The following is a 22989-nucleotide window of genomic DNA, read 5'->3' on the forward strand; positions in this document are numbered from 1 at the left end:
TATTTAATGTATTTTCTTTATAACGAACGTATTTTGTGGTGACTAAATATGGAGTTGTTAATTTAGAAGATTTTGCGCTGTTTCCCTTGAGATGATACAAAAATACGAATTGCATGATGTCAAACTTCTATTCCTTGAAGATTTACAACGTCTTTTAGGCACTCTTCAGACAACATTTGGGCTTCACCACCTCGAAATGATTCCAAGTTCTCCAACATCCCCGTTTCCAAACATGCCGCAATTGAAACTGAATGCCCAGATTGTGGAGGCAAGGCATTCTCCGCTATCCCTCACTCTACAGTGACAAGGCATGACGAACAGCAGTCAGCTACTGATTTCCGGAACGCGCTGCCGTTGATGAGCTATACAAAAAATGCACTTCTTAATGACTGCTGAAACACTGCCGAGGGAGTAAAAAAAGCGCCACATGATGGCAGAATGGGCCAAGGGACTGACACGCGAAAAACGGTGATGGATGAACCTCGACAGGCTGATTGCCAAAAAACGCCTATAATCTCGCCAAAACAGAAAGAAGGCTCCAGGCAAACGCCGCTGGAAAAGCTCGTGTCTTGTTCAGTACTCCCCCCCCCCCAAAGTGTGGTTGGATAATAAATTCTGTCTTCAAGTAGTTGCAAACAACAGGCCTAAAGTCAACTGCGATGATGAAAGGTTCTATTAATATTGCCTTAAATACCTGAAAGTTTTGTAGAATCTTTTTCTTTCGTTTTTCAGTTTCAAGAGCACATACTATTTAATTGCTCCTCTTTTTTATAATACATCTCACTGTTTACCTTTACGATTAAATCTCAACGACTATAAGGGGCAGTAATTCTTAGCAATTAGTCCTCGAATAGTATGAGAAGAATTTATATATTATAAAGGTTTTGTTTGACATAGAACAATTTGCCGCCAACAGCTGTATGACAATAGTACTCTGTAAATGCAATGTATAAAACTCCATCTGAAAGATTATTGATCTAACTTCTCCGTCCACAGCCATTCCCCATGGCAGCCCATTAAAAGAACTTTCTCGCATTCTCTCTAATAAACTTGTCATGCCAGAGAAAGCTTTGCATAGATTGATGTACAATAATAACGAAACATTTACCTTTGGCTCAAATTAAGCATTTTTACTGTATCTATCGTGTCATTATTAGCGAATTATTTGGCGATTAATCCCAGCCATAAGTAATAGTATCCAAAAATCAAATTAATGTTTTAAGCACGTTTTTATCAATCGATTGAAACAAAAATTTGACACAAAACTGCACTTGTAATCACAAAATTTCATACCAAATGTTGATGATATAGATGTTGAATACATGTATAGAATTTTATCTATCTAGCTCTCTTCATTTTATAATTAGCATCTTAACTTATACTCGAACAACAGAATAGACGATTTTCCTCTGAGCAGTTTTTACTCAAAATTTGACAGAAATTTGAAAATTTGGCTTAAAAATGGCATACCAAATGTCATCCGACTAATTTAAACTATTTTGGAGTCAACTTTCTCACCAACAGATAAATAGACGGACATTTTCTAAAAAATTGGTTTTTCGAACTCAGTTAGGTCTAAAACGTGGAGACTCGTCAAAATCACGAATATTTTGATGATTACTTTCTCTTTACTATATATAGGAGAAAGTAAAAAATGATGACGTAGAATTCTGATTCTTTTTGCTGTTGGAATTTACAGAACTCATATGTTGTAAAAACAATCCTATTCGTCCAGATTTTATTTCATATAATTTTAAATACTTCCACCGTTTTCTATTCAAAGATATTTTTTTTTAAGCAACAGCATCAGATTTTCTCTTTTTATTCTTCTTTAGATCCATCAGGAGCGACCTACTAGTACCTTGACCCACTACCTACACTTTAGGAATTGATATGGGCCCTGGTGTTATAGTAATAACTGCAATATGAAATAATAACTTCAACTTATACACACGTTATCAATGATGTAATGCATTATGCTCGTAGTGGGCTGAAATGTAAGCGCCCTTTAATAAAAATATTTCCAAATTTTTCATTATATTTTTAATTTATTAAAAATCAATCGAAATTTTAATTTTTTCCCTCAAAATCTTCAGGAAATATTATCGTCCAAAAACCATGTTCACACTGCTTTAAAATTAAAAGCGCTTGATTTTCGTTTATGTCAGCATAATTTCTACAAGGTTTTATTCTCTTATGTTTCATCCATTTTTTTTAAAAAAATTTTAAGTTTGATTGTTTTAATGATTGGATTTATACTCACACATGCTGGGTATGTAATTAAATGTTTCTTTTGAGTGCGTATTATCGCTGCTATAATTAAAAATAAATTTTCAAAAATAGTATAAAAACAGACAAATCAAGTCTAAAACAATATCATTCTGCCTATGTTTCGGATAGAGGTTCGAATCTCTTTAAAAATTATGAGGAAGGAATAGAAAAAAAAATCGTAACAATAGACATACTTGTAACTATTTTTGGTTCATGCAGGGGGTATACTGATTTCAGTCGCTGGGGTATTTGTCCGGGAAGTAGTTTGGTCCTTCAAAAAGGTTTTAAATTGCGTATAACCCGTGAAGTAGTATACCCTTTACAGTCCCCCTCCCCCTCCCTATAACGGAAATGAATAGGGAAACCGACAGAAATATGTAGGTCTATTTCCTGAACCTGTAATGGGGGGAATTTGAAGAACTCTCGAATCCACCCCGACTCTCAGGAATTCCCAAACAACCCCTCCAGAAACTACTCCAACTCAATTTGAAGTTCATGCTCCTAAGTTTTTCTCTCTCTCTTTCCTGTTATATATGCATTCAGTGGCAAAAAAATCCAAAATTCACACAAAAAAAGAACATTTAAGAGGATGTAGAGGATTACGTGGCACTCATCCAGAAAAGGATTTTAAAAAGTGAAAAAAAAAATCCAAGCTGACTGCAATATGAACGACGATTAATGATTAAGGTATTAATATTCTATTAGAGCAGAGAAAATATTCAATATCACTTGAGAATAGAGTAGAAAGATGTGAGCATGCATACAGCATTGGGAGCAATGATAAATGCCCGATGAAAAATAACTATAATTTGAAAGATCAGAATGATTGCTATAATTGTAAAGAATTAATAATGTTAAGCGAACGATTACCTTAAATTAAGAATTATTAACATTAAGCAAACAATTGCCTTAAATTAAGAATTATTAACATTAAGCGAACGATTGCCATATAGTGAAGAACCAATAATTATAAGTGATGATTGCCATATAGAGAAGAACCAATAATTATAAATGATGATTGCCATAAATAAAGAATTAATAATATCAAGCGAACGATTGAAGAACCAATAATTATGTGGTGATTGCAATAATAGTGAAGAATCAACAATGATAAGTAAAACGATTGCTATATAGCAAAAATTCAGCAATAATGAATGACGATTGTTATGTAGTGAAAAATCAATAGCAATGAGCAACGATTGAAAATAATGGAAAATCAATAATAAAGGGTGATGATTACAATAACAGAGAATCAATAATAATGAGAGATGACTGTAGTAATAGAGAAAAATAAATAATAATGAGCACGATTGCAATCATAGTGAAGAATCAATAATGACGAGCGATGATTGCAATAATAATATACAATCAGTAATAATGAGCGACGATTGCAATAATAGTGTAGAATCAATAACAATGAACAATGATTGCAACAATAATGGAAAATCAATAATAAAGAGAGATGACTGCAATAATATAGAATCAATAATAATGAGAGATGACTGTAATAATAGAGAAGAATAAATAATAATGAGCGTCGATTGCAATTATAGTGAAGAAGCAATAATGACGAGAGATAATTGTAATAATAATATAGAATCAGTAATAATGAGCGACGATTGCAATAATAGTTTAGAATCAATAACAATGAGTAGGATTGCAATATTAGTGAAGAATCAATAATAATGAGCGACGATTAGTGAAGATTCTTGTGAAAAAAATGATGTAAGTTTCGGAAATCTTCTTTCCCTTATATCAGGATCTTTGAAAGAATTGCTTCCCTTGGAACAGTTAAATAGTTAGTTCGATAGAATTGAAATTTTAACATGTTTTTTTAAACAAAATTGCATCATCTCACAAATGAATATTAAATTATATCATAAATATACCATTTTATCTGAAAGAATGGAAATATTACCTTATGATCAGCTAAATGACTTAGGCTGGTAGAATTGAATTTTTAGTACCATTTGAAAGCGATATCTATTAAATGAATATCATGCAAATATATCGTGCTTTTCTAAAAGAACGAAAATAATTTCATGGGACAAATTAGATTGATGATTTTGTATGTTTTAAAACAAAATCACGTTGCTTGATAAAATAATTAACCATGAAATCCATTCTGCAACATTCAAATATTAATGGGCATAACTACAAACATTTGTCAGTATTTCAATGCAAATAAATCTCCCGGTAAATATAATTGGATAAATAATTTTTAAAAATAAATATCTAGTTTAAAAACGTTTAATTTACTATTTTATATGGGGGGAGGGATCAAAAACAATGAATACCCACTCAAAAGGGACCCAATAGAAAACTTTTCATGTCTCAGAATTTCTTTCAGAGTCATATTTTCTGGAATACCACTTGTACAAAGAGATAGTACAGTAATCGACAAAAAAATTCGATCTCGAGATTTTTCAACCTCAGGATCGCTAAGTTTTGCAATATCTTAGTCCTAAAAACATTTTCAAACCATAAAATTTTAAATCTAAGCAATTTCTACTGAACTTAAAATGGAATTAGCCTTTTTCCTAATAAAAATTTTAGAATAACTTACCCATATCTTGTTGCTGAAATTCTAGAGTTCTAAATTAGATTTAAAAAACTAAATGATAAAAAAAAGTCTTTAAACTGTTTCTTACTATCCCGTAGATAAAAATTATCTGTTTCAAATGGCAATAAATGTAATATTGTACCATCTCACTCCCCTCCCCCCAAAAAAGTGATTAGTACAAATTTAACCTGTTTTAAACAGCCTTGGAAATGAAAATTTGGATAATCGTATAGAAATTATAGGCGCAAAAGTAACATCAAGAAAACAAATAACAATTATAATCAAATTATATTATTTACTTCGATTGAAGATGATATTATTCTGTAGCGAGTGCCCCTCAGATCGCAAAGTCCTCGACCCTTTTACCCGGCACTACATCATAACGATCTGGGGAGGAATAGAGGGTTAAGGTTAACGCGTCAGTACTCCAGACTTAAAACCGCGCTGCCAACTGCACCTGCCTTTTACAGAGGCCAAAAGGGATCTGCAACAACTACGTTTCTGATTAATTACTTTTTGTGTGGGAAAGAATGAGAAATTGTTCATTATTTATTACTAAATGCCTTCATAATCACATCTAATGCCCTTCTGAAGAAAACACTGAAAACACTTTAACCTTTCGGATCTGATTTCTTACTTCCTCATATACTAGATTTACAAAGAGAAAATATTATATTCGTCAGAAGAATTTCTTTGTTTATCAACATTTTAATTCTTTCTCAATAAGAAGAAATCGTTTTTGAAATGTCTGTTTTAGATTAATTTATTCAAACTGCAATCTATATTTCTGTCCATCTGTATTCATACAAAAACAGTAATTCAAAAAAGAAACTAACAAGGTGAGAGAAATGGGACATAAAGTTTTACTATAAATGTTCTGCTGTAAGATAAGTTTCATTTTAAACCAAATCGATATCGATAACTGTAGTATGCCAATATATAAGAAAACCACTTACGGAAAATTTGTCTGTAGATCCATGTATTCGTGAATATGACAATTATTATTATATAATCAGTCATTTTAAGATTAAAAAGGGCGTTTTCTTAAAATTAAAAATAAAGATTGATTTATTCAAAGTGTTTCCCGTTTAGAAACTGCAACATTCATTTTTCTTTCCGATAATACTATGAATTCCGTGAAGATAAAAGTTTGGTTATTTAGATGTAATCCGTCCATCAAGCGATTCTGTGTGAAATTTTTGATATCACTCCAGAAAGGATACTTTACATAAAGTGAAACAAATAGTAGTCTGAAGGAGCAATATCTAGCGAATATGTAGAGTGGAGCAAAACATCCCAGCGAAGGCATTGCCAAGTTTCTTTTATTGGTCTGACAATACTTGGACGAGCATTGTCGACTTAGAAAATAACCTTGTCATGTCTTTCGCCATATTCTCAACCCTTCTTTTTTTACAGCTCCGTTCACATTGACCAACTGTTGCTTATATTGTTCTTCATTGATAGTTTGATTGGGTAGCAACAGTTAATGCCCTGTGCATTGCTACATATGAAACCAAATCAAAATTTTTAAATAGCCAAAACCATTCTTTGCAAGTTGTTTTATATGGAACATGCTTAACACAAATATCCAACTACAACCGATATGTTTTTTTTTGTTTTTTTACACTTTTCTTTGCAATGAAATAATGTCACGTAGCTTCCCTGCGAAAATTGTTCGTTTGGCACTAAGTTCGACATGTTTTCTAAGCTAGAAGACTATATATATGTTTTAGATATTTACCAGAAGTCACACACTAGCTTTTAAAGCTGGTTGTTCAAATTATTCAAAAACAATTTTTCAGATTTATTGGCTGGCAAATTGTTCTTGTAACGCTATTATTACAAGTGGACGGTGTCACATTTATGTATGAAATTTAAAAAAAAAAAAAAAAAAAAAAATGCTGTGAGGTGGCATTTGATATTTTTATCACCTAATTGTTGATTTGTGACAAAATTTGGATTAAAATCGTCGAATGACTGATTTATTTATAGGTTTGTCTGTTAGTATGCAATCGAACATGACATTATATAAATGATTGTTAATATATTGTGAAAGTATATTAGAGAATAGTATGCAGGGAAGTGTTATAGTTTTATTTGGTTATATTTTGCTACTCAATTAGTCATTTGGATTTTTGGTATTATGTATTTTGATAGCAATTCATGTAATAACACTCAGTTGGTTATTCCAAAAATAAAGCAGTAGTTGCTTAACAATAGAATTTAGTTGATCATTCCAAAAATAAAGCAGTAGTTGCTCAGCAATACCATTCAGTTGGCCATCCAAAAATAAAGCAGTAGTTGCTTAGCAATAGCATTCAGTTGGACATTCCAAAAATAAAGCAGTAGTTGCTTAGCAATAGATTCAGTTGGTCATTCCCAAAATAAAGTAGTAGTTGCTTAGCAATAGCATTCAGTTGGTCTTTCGAAAAATAAAGCAGTAGTTAATTAGCAACAGCGTTCAGTCAGACATTCCAAAAATAAAATCATAGTTGCCTAACTGATCATATTTTTCTAATGTTTAAATATAATTCAAGATTGCAGATTTGGACATATTTGGTTACTACACCCACTAGTATTCAGTTAGATATTTCAAAAATGCAGTAGTAGTTGCCAATTATTTGCCATTTTTTTCTAGCATTTGTATAGTTGGATAGTAATTCACTCTCTAACACTCCGTTAGACATTTAAAATTGTAGCGGTAGTTACCAATATTGTGGTCTCTTTTTTTCTGCATTTATATATTTTGACAGTAGTTCACCCACTAACACTCAGTTAAACATTGCAAAAATATAATAGTAGTTGCTAATCGTGTGACCATATTTTTCCAGCATTTACCAAATAAAAATATATGCAATGTAAAAGGATAAGCTTTATATTATTTCTATGCAATCAACATTTTTCGAAGACAAATCCCCAAAGAACAAGAACCAAATACAAAGCTTTTTTTTTGTTGTTGTTACATCCTTTGTCGTCTGACAGCTCCAAGGGTGGCAAGGAGGGTAAAAAAATAATCACTTCTTTCTTTGGCTTTTCGGAAAACCTATTACTGCCGGGAGACCATATGGTCCATCTCTTGTCACCAATCTGCTTCTTCCTTTACGACAGAAGGTGCACATCCTCCCTTGCCATCAAGAGGATTGAGTTCTTGCTTTGTTCCACCCCGGATGAAAGGGAAGTCAACCGCGGAAGGTGGAGTCCGAACACCAGGAGGCGTCTTGCCCACACACAGGCAGGAGGATGCTCCCGTCAGAGTGGACTTGAGGTGGTTAAAAAGGAATCGGCTGCTTGATGTATTTGCCAAGCGAAAGAGGTTAGCCGCTGACATGGTGGGAGAATGGCATGACAAATCCTTAAAACCACAATACATAGAGGAAGAGGACAAAAAGAATCGTTTTAACTTTGGGTTGGGTGGGAAAACAAACTTCATGGCTCTGTGGACATTGAATGCCGGAATGTTTTCTTTAAAAATAAACAGAATGGAACTTGGCTCATTTGAGGTTGATACTACGTCCAGAATAAAATTTTGAATCATCATAAAATTTGAGTAAAGAAAAAAAATTGAATATGAAATAATTTTTAAAAATAATAATTAATAATTTTTTGAGAAAACAAGATAATTTATTTCATAGTTTGATAATAATTATATTTAACACCTTTTTATCTATTTTTAGAAGCAATATTTTCAATAAATAAATACGTTATATTAATAAACAAACAGTACTACTTTGAAGAATTATAGAATACGTTTAATGAACAGAGCACTATTTGAGCTAAATACTCTTCCTGCCGGCATCCTGGCATAGGGGTAGAGCGTCTTCCCCGTGACCTGGGTATCCTGGGTTCGAGTCCCGGTTCGGGCATGTTGTTCTTCCTATTCTATCTGTGAGATGTGTGAATGTGCCCCCCCCCCCCGTAAAAAGGGGTTGTGCAAGCGAATGTCATGTGTGAGTAGCTAAGACGTACTCTTGGCCCTAGTTGGCGCTACTAAAAACAAGAGATGCTCCCTCGGCTTAAAATCACCGACTTCGTCAGCGAGCTTGTCCATGGCAAGTGCCATTATAAACAACAACTCTTCCTTCCCATTTAAAAGCTTTTGCTTAAACAATGTCTGCAAATTTCAAGTTTATACGATTTTTTTATATCTTTAAATTTCTGAGAAAATAAAAGATATATTGCAATTTTACTACACTAATAAAACACTAATCCATTATCTACTAATTTTACACTGATGAAAGCGAATTTCATTTTTTTTCTTCTCATTTTCTACATTTTAGCTTTCAATGTATTTCAATATCCATTATCTACATATATGAAAATGAATGTTCGTTTTATACCTTTTATATAAAATTTAGTTATTGTCCGATCTGGAAAAATTTATCACATATGCTCTTCAAGTTAAAAAAAAAAAGTCACTGTGAAATTTTGAAAGTTCAAAAATTAATTAAAATATGTTATCAAAAGTTAAACAATTTTTTTGTCTTTCAGCTGTATCCTTCAAAAATATTATGCCACTAAAAGGATTCTTGCTTTTCTTACTTTATCCCCAAACTTATGCCGATTTCATTTCTATATAATTGTTTCTTCAATTTTATTAAGTGTTTTTTTTTAATTTAAAACAAAAACGTTACAATAATTTATGTTTTTACCTTTAAAGTGAAATCCAAATGGATTTTCATCAGTCCATTCAATTGCGTGCTTTTACTAGTATTAAAAATAAATTTAAAAACTTGCTTATTTTTAGCCTTTAACTCTGAAGTAAAATTTTGACTTTTGCTTTGATTTCTTAATATAGTACACTTTTTAATTTGCGCGCGTAGTAATTTGTAGCAATCTACAAATTAATATGCTATTAAATTCTTCTTACTTTTTTTGTCCTATTAAGTAACAAGATAAATATTAAATAAATGCATTCCATATTAAGAGTTTAACATCTAGGAAAGTCAACATTTCAAGCGAACAAGGTGTCTAATTATAAATATTAAGGGATCTTGCAATAATTTTTTTCAATTTCTGTCGTAGACAGTACCTATAGGAAAGAATTAAAATTTGATTGAAATTAATGGACATCAACTTATAATTAAGGTCTGAAAATATTCAAATATAGTTATGTCCTTAGAAAAATATATTCATGTGAAATTTCAGAAATTTTTTATAACTTGAAGCGAATGAAAATTGATTAAAAAATTAACCATTCAAAACTCTGAAGAGAGTTAAATTAAAGGAAGTGGCCTCCCGAAAGCTTTCTCCTATATTCTCTAAGAAATTAGTCGTGCCAGAGAAGGGTTGTTGTGACTGAAGACGATCTTTTATCTATAAACTATTTATTTTACATTATGTACAGGAACTATATCAAAAAAACGTAAACATGGATGAAATTCTACACTAATTTTTCTTCCGTTGCCAGTATCGCTAGCTGAATAACAAGTTACATAATTAGAAAAGACAACAGGAAGTGCGAAATATAAAATGAGTGGCAACAATGGTTTTTGCATGGCACTGGTGTACAATAGTTACAAAATATTAACTTTTGGTGTGAATTCAGCACTTTTAATGAATCTATCATGTTATCCATTCTTGGCGAAGTTTTTGGCGATAAATCCCTGGCATGTTTTAATACTATCCGCAATTCGAATTTGCGCTTCAGATAGATTTCCTCAATCAATTGAAACAAAAATTTGACACAAGACTGCAATGGAGTCACAAAATCCCATATCAAATATGATATATTTAAATCATTGCATTTTTGAATTATCGTGTTTTCACGTTTCTGAAAGTACAGACAGACAGTCAAACAGTTATTGTATTTGGTTAAAAATTCGGCAGATGTCTGCATTATAGATGCCGAATGTGTGTACCGAATCTTATCTATCTAGTTCTCTTCGTTTTATAGTTATCGTGTCAACTTATATTCGAACAGCCGGACAGACAATTTGCTTTGCATAGATTTTACACAAGATTTGACAGAAAATTTCAAATTTGGTGAAATTACCGTATTCCACATTTCAACCGTCTAGCTCAAAGCGTTTTCGAGTTATCTTTGTCATAGACAGACAGACGGACATTTTCCAAGAATGTGGTTTTCGAACTGAGGAAGGTCGGAAACGTGGAGATTCCACAAAATCTCGAGTTCGAATTTTTCGAAGTGTACTATATTTTCTTTATATAACGTACATGAGAAAGTAAAAACAATTGAGTGTTTTTTCCCCCCTTAGAAACATTCTCTCATATTCTTTAATAACAATCTTATCCTTTTTCTTCAGCATAAAAGTGTTGATATCGGATAAATTCACAAATATTTTGAATGATATAAATAAATAGAGTGACAGGAATATAGAACTCTGGAGTGAGTCTAGCATTTTTACTGAGTGTATTGCAAAAATATTTATTTTGGATGCCTTTTTGCCAGACGATTGGTACCAAAATTTTGGCACAAAACTACGTTGTAGTCACAAGGTAACGTAACGAATTTCCTTGATTTAAGTCATTACATTTGCATGTGTATGAAAGAAAGTACAGACTGATAAATGGTCGGCCGTTTGGCATATCTGGGTTACAATTTGGTAACGCCGGCGTCCTGGCATAGGGGTAGCGCGTCTTCCCCGTGATCTGGGCGTCCCGGGTTCGAGTCCCGGTTTGGGCATGGTTGTTCTTCTGTTGTTCTATCTGTGAGATGTGTGAATGTGCCCTCCTGTAAAAAGGGGTTGTGCAAGCGAATGAGTGATGCGTGAGTGGCAAAGTCGTACTCTTGGCCCTAGTTGGCGCTGCTATAAAAAATAAGAGACGTTCCCCCTCAGGCTTAAATCGCTGTCTTCGTAACAGTGGGCTTGTCAGTGGCAAGTGCCATAAGAAACAAACAAACAAACAACAAACAATTTGGTAACGAATTTCAACGAATTCCCTTGATTTAAGTCATTACATTTACATGTGTACGAATAAAAGTACAGACTGATAAACGGTCGGCCGTTTGGCATATCTGGGTTACAATTTGGTAACGAATTTCCTTGATTTAAGTCATTACATTTACATGTGTACAAAAGAAAGTACAGAGTGATAAACGATCAGCCGTTCGGCATAGTTGGGTTAAAATTTGGTAAGTATATATGTTCTAGTTACTAAACTTTATCACTCCATTGTACCAAATTGTATCTGTCTAACTGTTGTGTTTTGAAGTTATCCCACTAATTGTAATCGAACAGCCAGACAGACAAACTTTCTGTGAATGGATTTCATTCAAAATTTAACAGAGATTTACAAATTTGGCCTTTATTCCATAAACCAAATTTTAGGTGACTAGCTCTAAATGTTTTAGAACTAGCGTGTTCACAAATGGATTACTGTTATCATGCCAAAATGTCCAGATCATATCAATTCGGATTCAGGATGGTACGAAGTATAGAAATTCTTCAAAATCTCAAGATGACGATTGCTGTGCTTTCTCTATATTTCGTATACAAGAAAATGAAAATGAAAAAAAAAAAAAAAAAAAAAAAAAACATTTGAAATTGCAGAAACAAAAATCTAAAACTTTTTTTTTTCAAAAAAAAAAAAAAAAAAAAATGTAAGGATACCAGACATTTTTCCATTGGAAATTTTAAATAACATTTGGCATTAAAATAATTCTTTAGAAAATTCTAATTTTATCCTTGCCAGATCAAATTTCTAGTTTAAACTTTTTTTTTTTTGTCACAGAAAAAGAATGATATAAGTAAATAGAGTGATATAAGTGTTAATGATAAGTTTTATCTTTAAATACCAACCGTTCTCTAATTTTAAGATCAACTTTCTCGATTGCTTCGAAATACGAATTAAATAAAAGCCTTCCATTTCTAGTTAAGAAATACAATGTATCCCCTTCATTTCAAGATGCTAAACATTGCCAAGGCATCTTGACTAAATAAAATAAATTACTCCTTTTCTTTGTTTCCGACAGTGATATGCTGCAGGCAACTGCGTGAATAATCTGGGGGTGCGACACGGGAATGGAAAAAAGTGTTCTGTTCCTTTGACAGGTTGCGAGACCGAAAGAGAGGAGGGTTGATCCGTAACTGATGACCCCCCAAAGGAGCAGTCGGGCCAAAGGGATAGTTTCAGCTGCTAATTGGGGGTCGCGGGAAAAGTGTGAAATTCCTCTTTTCCCATTCGTCACTTTCTAACAAGGTGGTCGCTCTGACAGATAGATTTTTTTTTTTTTTTTTTTTTTTTTTTTGCATTTTTCGCCATTGAATCAAAAGCAGATAAGGTTGAGATCTGAATGATGCCGATGTGGGTTCTGTCTCGCGCTAATGAGGGATTCAAACGATGTCAGGAGGAATTTTAAGAAGAGATTAAGATAAAAAAATTTTGCTAGGTCAGGCCCTTAGAATTCACGCTGGTGGCAGTGTCGGTTTCTTGTAGTTAATTCACAGTTTGGCATTCGAAAGATGGTGCAGTGTAGGAATGCTTCTAAGGTATAAAATTATTCAATGCATTCGTTTAGAAATGTAATGAGTTTAGATGAAACTAAAGGGATTTTTTTTTTCTGTATTCCTTATTATATAAAAGTATGTAACTACGTTTGGGAGGATCTTTCTTGAAAAACGTTTAAAAACAGTTATAATTTTGTATGCATAAAAAATATTTCGAAAAACATGTATAAAATTAAAATATACCAATTAAGAGGCAAAAGTTTTCTTAAAATTTGGAGAAAAAAAAGTTTAAAAACAAAACAAAAGAGATATATATATATATATATATATATATATAGCAGATAGCTTAAGAAATATATTTTCTAGACTTGGAAGTGAAAAATAAGTTGTATTTTCATTCACACTTTAAAGATTGGGATTCGACTGATAAATAACACGAAAAATTTACAATCGTTTTCACTCTATGAAGCACTAAAAAAAACTATAAAATAAATCTAAATGATTAGATTATTTAATCTTTAGCCCAGAAACTGCAAAACATATTGGGAAATAATTATGTCAAATTTGAACAAAAATATGCATTAGATTTTAATTTATCAGATTTTTGTTTAAGAAAATTCTATTCAAGGATTAGAATTTGAGAAAATTCACAGCTTAAGATATTTTGCACATAAAGATGTAAAATACCATTAAAATGTATGTATAAAATACCGTTAAATGTATGCAAATGTTAAATGTAAATGCATACGTAGAAATCAATTTAATTTCCCAAAAAATATACTTAGAAATAAAATTAAAACGGTTTTATAATAAATGTTCAAATGTTAAGAATATTAAATAAAAAACTTTCATAATTTCGCAGAAAATTGACTTTTTAACGTATTTACCTATCTTAACCGATTTCTGGGTTTTAAAAATGTAAAACCCTTACGGACAGGGTTTTTTATTTAAATGACAACACCACGCGTCTTAATTGGTGCAATAGGGTAATTTTTTTTTTTTTTTTTTTTTTTAGTTTTAGTTGGGACGCTTTTTTAGTAACGTCCCATGGATAATTCTACACACTTTCATTCTTTTCTTAAATTAAAAAAAATATTGCTCTTGATAAGATTTAAAAATTGGAAAAATTTTTTTAGTGTGCAATTATAATTGTACTCATTCAGTTTTAGTAATATTATCATTCGGCTTTTTGATTTGAAATTCAATAAAGCCAGACTTCTTAACTCCATATTCTTTTAAATTTTTATATAAGAGTGTAAAACTATATTTTTTTTATAAAACAGTGTTTGGGATGCGGAAGAAAAATTAACTAACTAGTTGATTAACATTATTTAATTTTGATAGTTTTAAAAATAATTTTGATCTTAGTTTTTTTAGTTTAATTAATTAATTAAACTTTTATTTTTTGAATTAATATTTCATAGCAAATTTCTATCACATAAAATTATTTCAGAAACGCTAATAGGAATGCACTAACTAAAATGTTTAATTTTAAACTAACAATTTAAAAAGGAAATTTTCATTAAAAATATCATTTCCTGATTAAAATTCCTTTAGAAAAAAAAAATCTTTTAAATACAAAAGATGCAGGAAATATAAAAAAATTCGGAATTGATATGTTATGAACCAATGTTTAAATATTCAAAATTAGCTGAAAAGAAGATAAAATTTCTAATACGGTCTACTTTGCAGTATGGGATATTTTTTTTTCTTTTTGAATTGTACAAACTAGAAAAAAAAAAAAAAAAAAAAAAGCTAATCTTAATTTAAAATAATCATACTGAAATCTTGATTTAGATGTTTCAAACCATGATTACAATTTTTAAAATTGCAATCGAAAAACATTTCAAATAAACTTTTCGAAATTGTGAGTCAATACTAAACTCATTCAGTTGACTAATAATTAAAATAATTAAGGTTAATTTATCGCATTATCTTCGTTGTATAGAAGAAAAGCAGAATAGTGCAAGGATAACTTTCTGACTTATTGATAAGAAACATTTTTTTTTTCTCTCGCAATAAAATCCCACTAAAGTTTTTATATTGAAAAGGCAATAAAACGTATCCTATTCGTAAAGAATAATTTTAAATATATGTGTTAAAAAGGAAGAAATTTCACTTCAGATAAAAGATAAACAATAAAAAAATATTAGTTTCTATAATTGATAATTTGCTTTGGAAAGAAAAAAAATCAGTTTTATTATTTCTGTATTTCAGATATTTTATGTAATGGCATTCGGAATAAATAGTATGATACAAGCTGACCAAAAAATTTATTTAGAGGCTGAGAATCTGTATTTAAAAAAAAAAAAATATTACTTCATGTTTATATGATCTGCTGTATTTAATTTTGGAATCCATTAATTAATCAATCTTGCAGGCCTAAAAACAGCAATACATCCTAGTACAAAGTAAGGCAATATGTATTTACGTTTTTCATCTGGCTGTGACGTAATGAAAATCCCTTCCAATAGGAATTCAGCTAACGATCCATTGACAAATCTTCAAAACAAATGCATGATTTGTGTGTATTTTGAAGATACAGAAGTCACAACCTCTAACACTATCAATTGCAACTACAGATTAATCAAATAATTATGCAAACAGCTGCTTTCATATCGACCCAAAATACAAGAAAGTCACAACTGTTTAAGATAGATACTATGACAGCTTTTCGTAGAATTATTCGATTAAACCTTTATTTGCTATGAGAGGTCAAAATATGCATGGTCTGAAGGACATAATAGGATTCAATCCATGAGAATTTTGCATTTTGTTAAGAACAGACAAAACGGCAAAGAGAAAGAGAAACTTGATAGCTTTTCGCCGCTATACAGTGTCCTCCGTCAAAGGGTTTCAACAATACGGTGCTTAGTGGAACAATCTGCATCAAAATTTATCACCGTTGTTATCATTCCAAGCACCCTCCAGTATCTTGAACTCTAGTAAAAAAGAAACTGAGTTTGTTGTATAAATGATTAACTACCGAAATATCGCTTGCTGAAGTGGATAGTTATCATCTGGAGAATGCTGCAACTTCTCCTCTATCTTTGTGAAGAGAGCTTAAAAAAGACTTCAGACGTGGGTGGTGGGTAGGCCACCAACAAAGCGTCTCTATAAAATGGCGCCCAGATCCCTATCTGCGGTGCGATCACTGACATCTTTTGTGTCCCTACAGTTCCTGGACGAGGCCCTAGCAAGGGTTGGTAACACTGCTTCCGAGTCAAAGAGTCCGTACGCTCCAGAATCACTTCTTTAGACCTACCCCTCTGGTATGCGATCGGCACCTGACAATTGATGGGAATTTAACGTGGGAAACTCCTCAAGACTGTGAATCTTCGGAAATGAAAAAGAAAAAGGGCAGTAAAAATAGAACGAGGTGATCTTCTTTTAAGATATTGCGTTGATGTCCCTCCCGTTTTATAGTCGTCTTCTTGGACATCCTCCTCGAACGTTTTACATAGCGTACTTTTATTGGCGGTCGCGTTTGAATCGGATGCTCAACAGCAACATCAAAGCAACTCGTAATGGTATCTATAAGTTAGGGTCATTGAACTTTCAATGGTGAGATAATAAAACGATTTCGTCTTTTCAAAGCTCACACGCCAATGGAGTAATGAAACCGAAAGTGAATTACATCAATCATGGAGTTTATGGCTTTGTGTTGTTCTGGCGTGCTATTGTGCATTCAGAGGGTGGTCGGCGGGGAAGAAAAGATTTGATTTCTATTGTGAAGTCCTTGTCGCTTGTTAAATGGAATGTCCTTTAAAATGTATTTAGATTATGTAGTCGTTAACTTTTTTTTGTGCCTGCTATCAAGGACCTGAAGTGACCGGAAGTGAGTAGATTGTCGTAATTCGGTCTAGATGGCAACTTTTAGGAAGCATTTGACTGACTGTTAGACCGAAAAAGAATTATTTTCAGCGTTTTGTATAAAATATGAGGAGAAAACAGAACACTATATTTTTTTCTTACTTTAAAAGGTTAAAAGGTTGGCAAAAGGCAACAGGTTGGAATTGAATTAAGTTTATTTTAGTTTAGTTATATTAACGCCCCATCTTAAAGCAACACTAGGGCTATTTTGGGACGGACCTAGTAATTTTGAACCGCAATCAGATGTCGAGGACGACACCTGAGCTGCCCCCCCCCCTCCACATCACATCATACCCGCGGGAGGACGTTTGGCCGGGACGGATTTAATGTGCACCCAAACCCGCGTACACGAAGGTTCCTCGGTGGAATTTGGTCACGAGAATTGAATGAAGTCTCGAATTTTTTGATCGAATGACAGCGCAGTATTTTTTTTTTTTTCTTAAAGACTAATGAATGCAATAAATAGCAGGACCGGGATCTAAATAAGACCTTTGACCCATAATATAGGACATGTAGGATGAAAAAATTTCAATTAATAAAAGTAAATATTTCATACAGAATTTCAATAATGTTTGATATAAATTAGATACAGATATCAAAATATTATATTTTCTTATATTTTCAAAAGTGAATAATATTTTTAGCAATTTTTTTATGTAAAATTATTTTGCAATAAGTTTTGTTCTGTTATTAAATTTAAATGTTATAAAGAGAAGACACAGATTGATATTTTTATGTTTCGGCAGTGACATCAGATAAAAACAATTCCTCTCGACATGCTGGAAAGCAAAGGTAGATTCTTTTACATCTGAGCTATTAGCTGGCAACATAAATTGTTGATATTAGAAACAGTCAAAATTACGGCATGGAAATCAGTTTTCAGCCCCTAACTTATAAGATAGTGCAGCTATCGAAAAACTTCAAGTACAGAAGTTGTTTGTTATAAGAAAGATATTGCGAAATGAAAATTTCAACCCCCTAGCCTTTTCGTCCCCTTTGAGCTAGATGGACCATTTTCAAACTCGTCCGAGATTTTTACATAACAATATATTCTAAGTCAGTTAAAATCCAAACAAAATTACTCTTGTTATACTGTTCACAAGATAACATGAGCAAATTGTTATACTCATTGCATATATATATATATATATATATATATATATATATGTTACCGTTAAAGTATGAAATCCGTTATTTTATAGAATACCTAGTTATTCCATGAAATAACTGATCGTGTCCGTTAAAGTGCAAAACTCTCTTGTAATTCATGGTTTAACCAGTAATTTCATAGAATAACGATCTGCAGCCCGTTAAAGTGCAAAATAATCTATATCATATATCTCGCACGACAAATACATTTACCTTCCACCCCTACTGCACTTATGTTTTTGTTTGTTTGTTTTAGAAATAAAAAATGTTTTTGTTTTAGAAATAATGTTCTTTGTAATTCCAAGTGTCATTTTAGTAATCCTTGTTGTAACAAATGATTTTATGGTACGTTTCCGTAAATACCATTTATACGCTGCATAAATTAGATAAATTGCTTCTTTTTCATTTTAATTGTCTGTCATTAGTTTAATTTCATTTTAGATAAATTGTTTATTTTACACTTTAACTGTCTCTCATTAGTTAATTTATAGAATACCTAGTTATTTCATAGAATAACTAGTTAAAGTGTCAAATTAATAACATATTACACACTTTAACGGACACGATCAGTTATTTCATGGAATAACTATGTATTCTGTGAAATAACTGCATTATATACTTTAACGGTAACATATATATATATTTGGGTTCTTGGGACCATGATCGGTGAAGAACTGAAGAAATTGCCCCTAAACTTTGTCATGAGAACCATTGCAATAGGTAACCTTCCTATAGGAATCTACCTAAGAAATTCGGACTAAAATTCAGATTGCGTAAAATTTTCTTTTCCGCTTATTCCCCATAAATGCTATCATACGGAAACAAATTTAGTACTACTTTGATATTTGTTGTGGGTTTTAAACAGTGGAGAATTTTCAACTAGGCAGCTGCCTAGAGCCGCTAGATTGAGGAGGAGGCAGCAAGCAAATCGATTCAAATACTTTTCATTTTCCTATTTCATTTCCTAAATTTGTAAAAAATTGCTGCATACCTTAAGCAGTTTAGAATTTTCAACTAGGTGCAGCTACGTTTAATGTCAACTTGTTTGATGAAGGGAGCAGAAAGTTGAGTAAAAAAAAAATTATTATTTTATTTAGAAAAAAAAAAAAAAACAGATGAGAAAAATTATTGCAAAAATATTAGGACAACGTTAACACTCTGCGGAGAATAATTTGTCAAATTTCAACAGGCTTCATCGAGGTCACTTTATTATTAGAATATTTGTAAAATCGAACATAAGCTTCAATAATATTGTTACAAACGTGGATATCGAGCGGTCTGGAGTTTTAATAGACAAATAAAAACAAACACATATACACAAGGTTAACAAAAAATTTTAATCTAAAATAAATCATTAACATGTTAAAAAAAATGAGCTAAAATATGAAACCAAACTGACCATCTTATTGAACTAATGGCATAAGAATAAATTGATCAATAAAGGGCATTCACGGCATGCATTGAATAGGGCCTCAAAATATCGAAAGCTGCCGATGTCCATAAGCCTCGTGCTAGGAACAACTAAACCTTTTTGCTATGCCAGTGCTTTTGAATGAATTCTTGTATCTGCTATGCCGACAATTTTTAGAGCTTCAATTGAATTTTCAGATCATGCTAAGGCTTTTAAATTTAATAGGATCTTAAAGTAGTAACGTAGTAGTAAAATTTTATGTTATGCATAGAATAGAAATGATTGTTTAGCAATATCCTTAATAGTATGTGATATTTACTGATTTATTAAAAATGTGAAAGTATTAATTCATTATTAAAAGTTATTCACTAGTGGATTGGAAGCAAATTCATTTAGTTATTTGCTAATTAACTGAAAGCTCATTTAGCAATTAACCATTTGATTGTCAGTAAGCTTATTTAGCTCTTTATTGGTTGATTGTAAATAAACTAATTTAGCTATTTAGCATTTGACAGCAAGTTCATCTATTTACTAAATGATTGTAAGACATCTCTTCTAGCTATTTACTGGCTAACTTTAAGTAAGTTCAGCTTTTGCTAGTTACTCTCATTTATTAGTTGACTGTAATTTCATTTAGAAATTTACGATTTGGCTGTAAGTAAGCTTATTTAGCTATTTACTAATTAACTGTAAGTAAGTTCATTTAGCAATTTACTAGTTGGATGTAAAAAAGCTCATTTACTTATTTACTGGTTGACTGTAAATGAATTAATCTAGCCATTTACTGATTAACTGTAATAGAGAACTACTAGTAAGAACTACTAGTCTATTTGCTAGTTGACTGTAAATCAGCTCATTTAGTTATTTACTAGTTGACAATAAGTAAGCCTACCTAGCTATCTAGAGAAAAAAATGTAAAAATAATCACTTTTCAAAATTGTTCCTGCCATCTTAATTTTTGTGAAAAACTCGCTAAACTAAGAATAATTCTTGTGGGAATTTTTTAACAAATTCGTAAAGGCTTCGATAAGGTTGAATTGATAGTTAAATTCACTTCTACATAGTGAAATTTCATTATAAAAATTGTTGCTTTAAGTCAGATATACCAGTTCTACAACTGAATTACAAGAACTTAAAGCGGAATATACCAATAATTTCAAAAACAATTTGAACAAAACAATGTTATGTGAGACCCAGAGTTATAAGATAAAAGCAACCAATCCATTAAATGAACTGCAGATCGTCTTGGGAGTCTATTTGAAGATTCGAACTTCATTTAAAAAAACAACAACATCGCAATTAAATTGTTTTTCGCTAGTTGTTAAAGGCTAATTATGGTTTCGCAATACTCCGAGCGCAACATCTTCTCGAACACGGGTGGTCCGAAAGCATTTTACACCTATCAATAAACACTTACTAAAAACTTATTTGTAATTCCTTACAGGTTGCGGTAACGGCTCCTTTCGCGGGCCTCTTTTTATTGGCCAGTCTTTCCCCTATCACTTGTAAGAAAGGAGAAATAAATTTCGCTTACTTCCTGATCTTGGCATCCAGGGACACCTGCTCCACCTCGTAACCTCCGTCTCGGATGTAATCCAGCACGCTGCCATTGCCCAAAAAATGGCCTGAAATAAATGGTTAACTGCTTGTTAGATATCGAGTTTGGCATTAGAATATACACAGAGTAACAAATATTAGTTATATAAATTATGGAACAACTATTTCTATCTATATTACACGTATGTGGACGCAAAGTCAGTTATTTGGCTAAAGCTCGAACATAGGTTGAACAATTTCGATTAAAAATCAAAAGTTACAGAAACGAGAAGTTAGAACAAATGAAATTATGAACAAATGTTGATTTATTCATAAGAATATCCAATTGGAATGACAAAATACATGCGTTAAAATGCTTTTGTATATGGGAAGAAGTTTCTGAACTACAGAAGCATTGCCAATTTTCATCGCCATTTTGAAATATAGCTAATCACTTCGAATCCGCTATCATTATTTCTCAAATATGATTTAAAATAATACAATAAATAGATGATATTTTGCGATATATGGTATCGCCAAAATGATATAGTATCTTTTTTTATGATATGATATTCATCGAAATGGATTGACATTAAATTAATCTTATTAAAACGCACTGTTTTAGATGATTATTCAATGTTAATGTCAACTATTGTTGATGATATGCATCGTATAAAAAAAAAGAGAAAAGGAAGTAAATTTAATTTTGATTTTTAAATATTTTAGAATTATACATTTTTTCTTCCTAAAATTTACATATTGGGGAGTTCAAAAATTCGTTATCATTTGAAAATTCAATAATTCACGGAATAAATTAAGTAAAAAAATGTAGGAGATAAAAATTGACACACATGCTTGAAATAACTTCTTCAATGGGATTTTAATGAAACTTAAAAAAATAATGCAAAAAATGGAGGAAGATGGCAGTTGTTTGTCTAACATCTTATGGACCGACGAAGTCCATTTAACATTCCATGGGTCTATCAACTCCCACAACTGCAGAATTTGGGCTACGGAGAATCCTAGAACTGCCATAGAAACTTCTTCAATGTGATTTTAATGAAACTTAAAAAAATAATGCAAAAAATGGAGGAAGATGGCAGTTGTTTGTCTAACATCTTATGGACCGACGAAATCCATTTAACATTCCATGGGTCTATCAACTCCCACAACTGCAGAATTTGGGCTACGGAGAATCCTAGAACTGCCATAGAAACTTCTTCAATGGGATTTTAATGAAACTTAAAAAAATAATGCAAAAAATGGAGGAAGATGGCAGTTGTTTGTCTAACATCTTATGGACCGACGAAATCCATTTAACATTCCATGGGTCTATCAACTCCCACAACTGTAGAATTTGGGCTACGGAGAATCCCAGAACTGCCATAGAAACACCACTGTATGATGTTGGTTGTGAGGTTACTTGAAGTTGGAAGTCTATAGCGGCGTTCCTACGACCTGTCCATCTTCAGATAAGGCACGCTTTCCCCAGGTTTTTTCCTCTTGCGGCTTCCTGGGGTGCTTTGATGCCTGTCTAGTTTACTGACAAATTTTCGGTAAACTGGACAAACATCAAAGCACCCCAGAAAACCACAAGAGAGGATCAAGAGGGAATGCGTGCCCGTCTAAAGAATCACTGATCGTTGGAACGCGGCTTATCGCGATCGTCCGATCTCATTAGAGATGCTAAAAGACAGCATTCGATGGCAATTTTTCACCACACCTATAGATATGCTGTACAGTGCTATGCATTGTCCCTCGATTACAGGTATTTTTGG

General features: G+C 32.0%; 1 protein-coding gene across 1 annotated transcript in view; it reads right to left on the reverse strand.

Moving 5' to 3' along the window:
* The window catches only part of LOC129972473 (metalloprotease TIKI1-like), a 166738-nt gene that overhangs the window by 31941 nt on the left and 111808 nt on the right, over positions 1 to 22989 (reverse strand). Inside the window, exon 8 of the mRNA XM_056086618.1 lies at positions 21210 to 21300. Coding sequence (XP_055942593.1) covers positions 21210 to 21300 — 91 coding nt within the window. The remainder of the gene's footprint in view (positions 1 to 21209; positions 21301 to 22989) is intronic.

The sequence above is a fragment of the Argiope bruennichi genome, chromosome 6 (genome assembly GCF_947563725.1).
Source record: "Argiope bruennichi chromosome 6, qqArgBrue1.1, whole genome shotgun sequence".
NCBI lineage: Eukaryota > Metazoa > Arthropoda > Arachnida > Araneae > Araneidae > Argiope > Argiope bruennichi.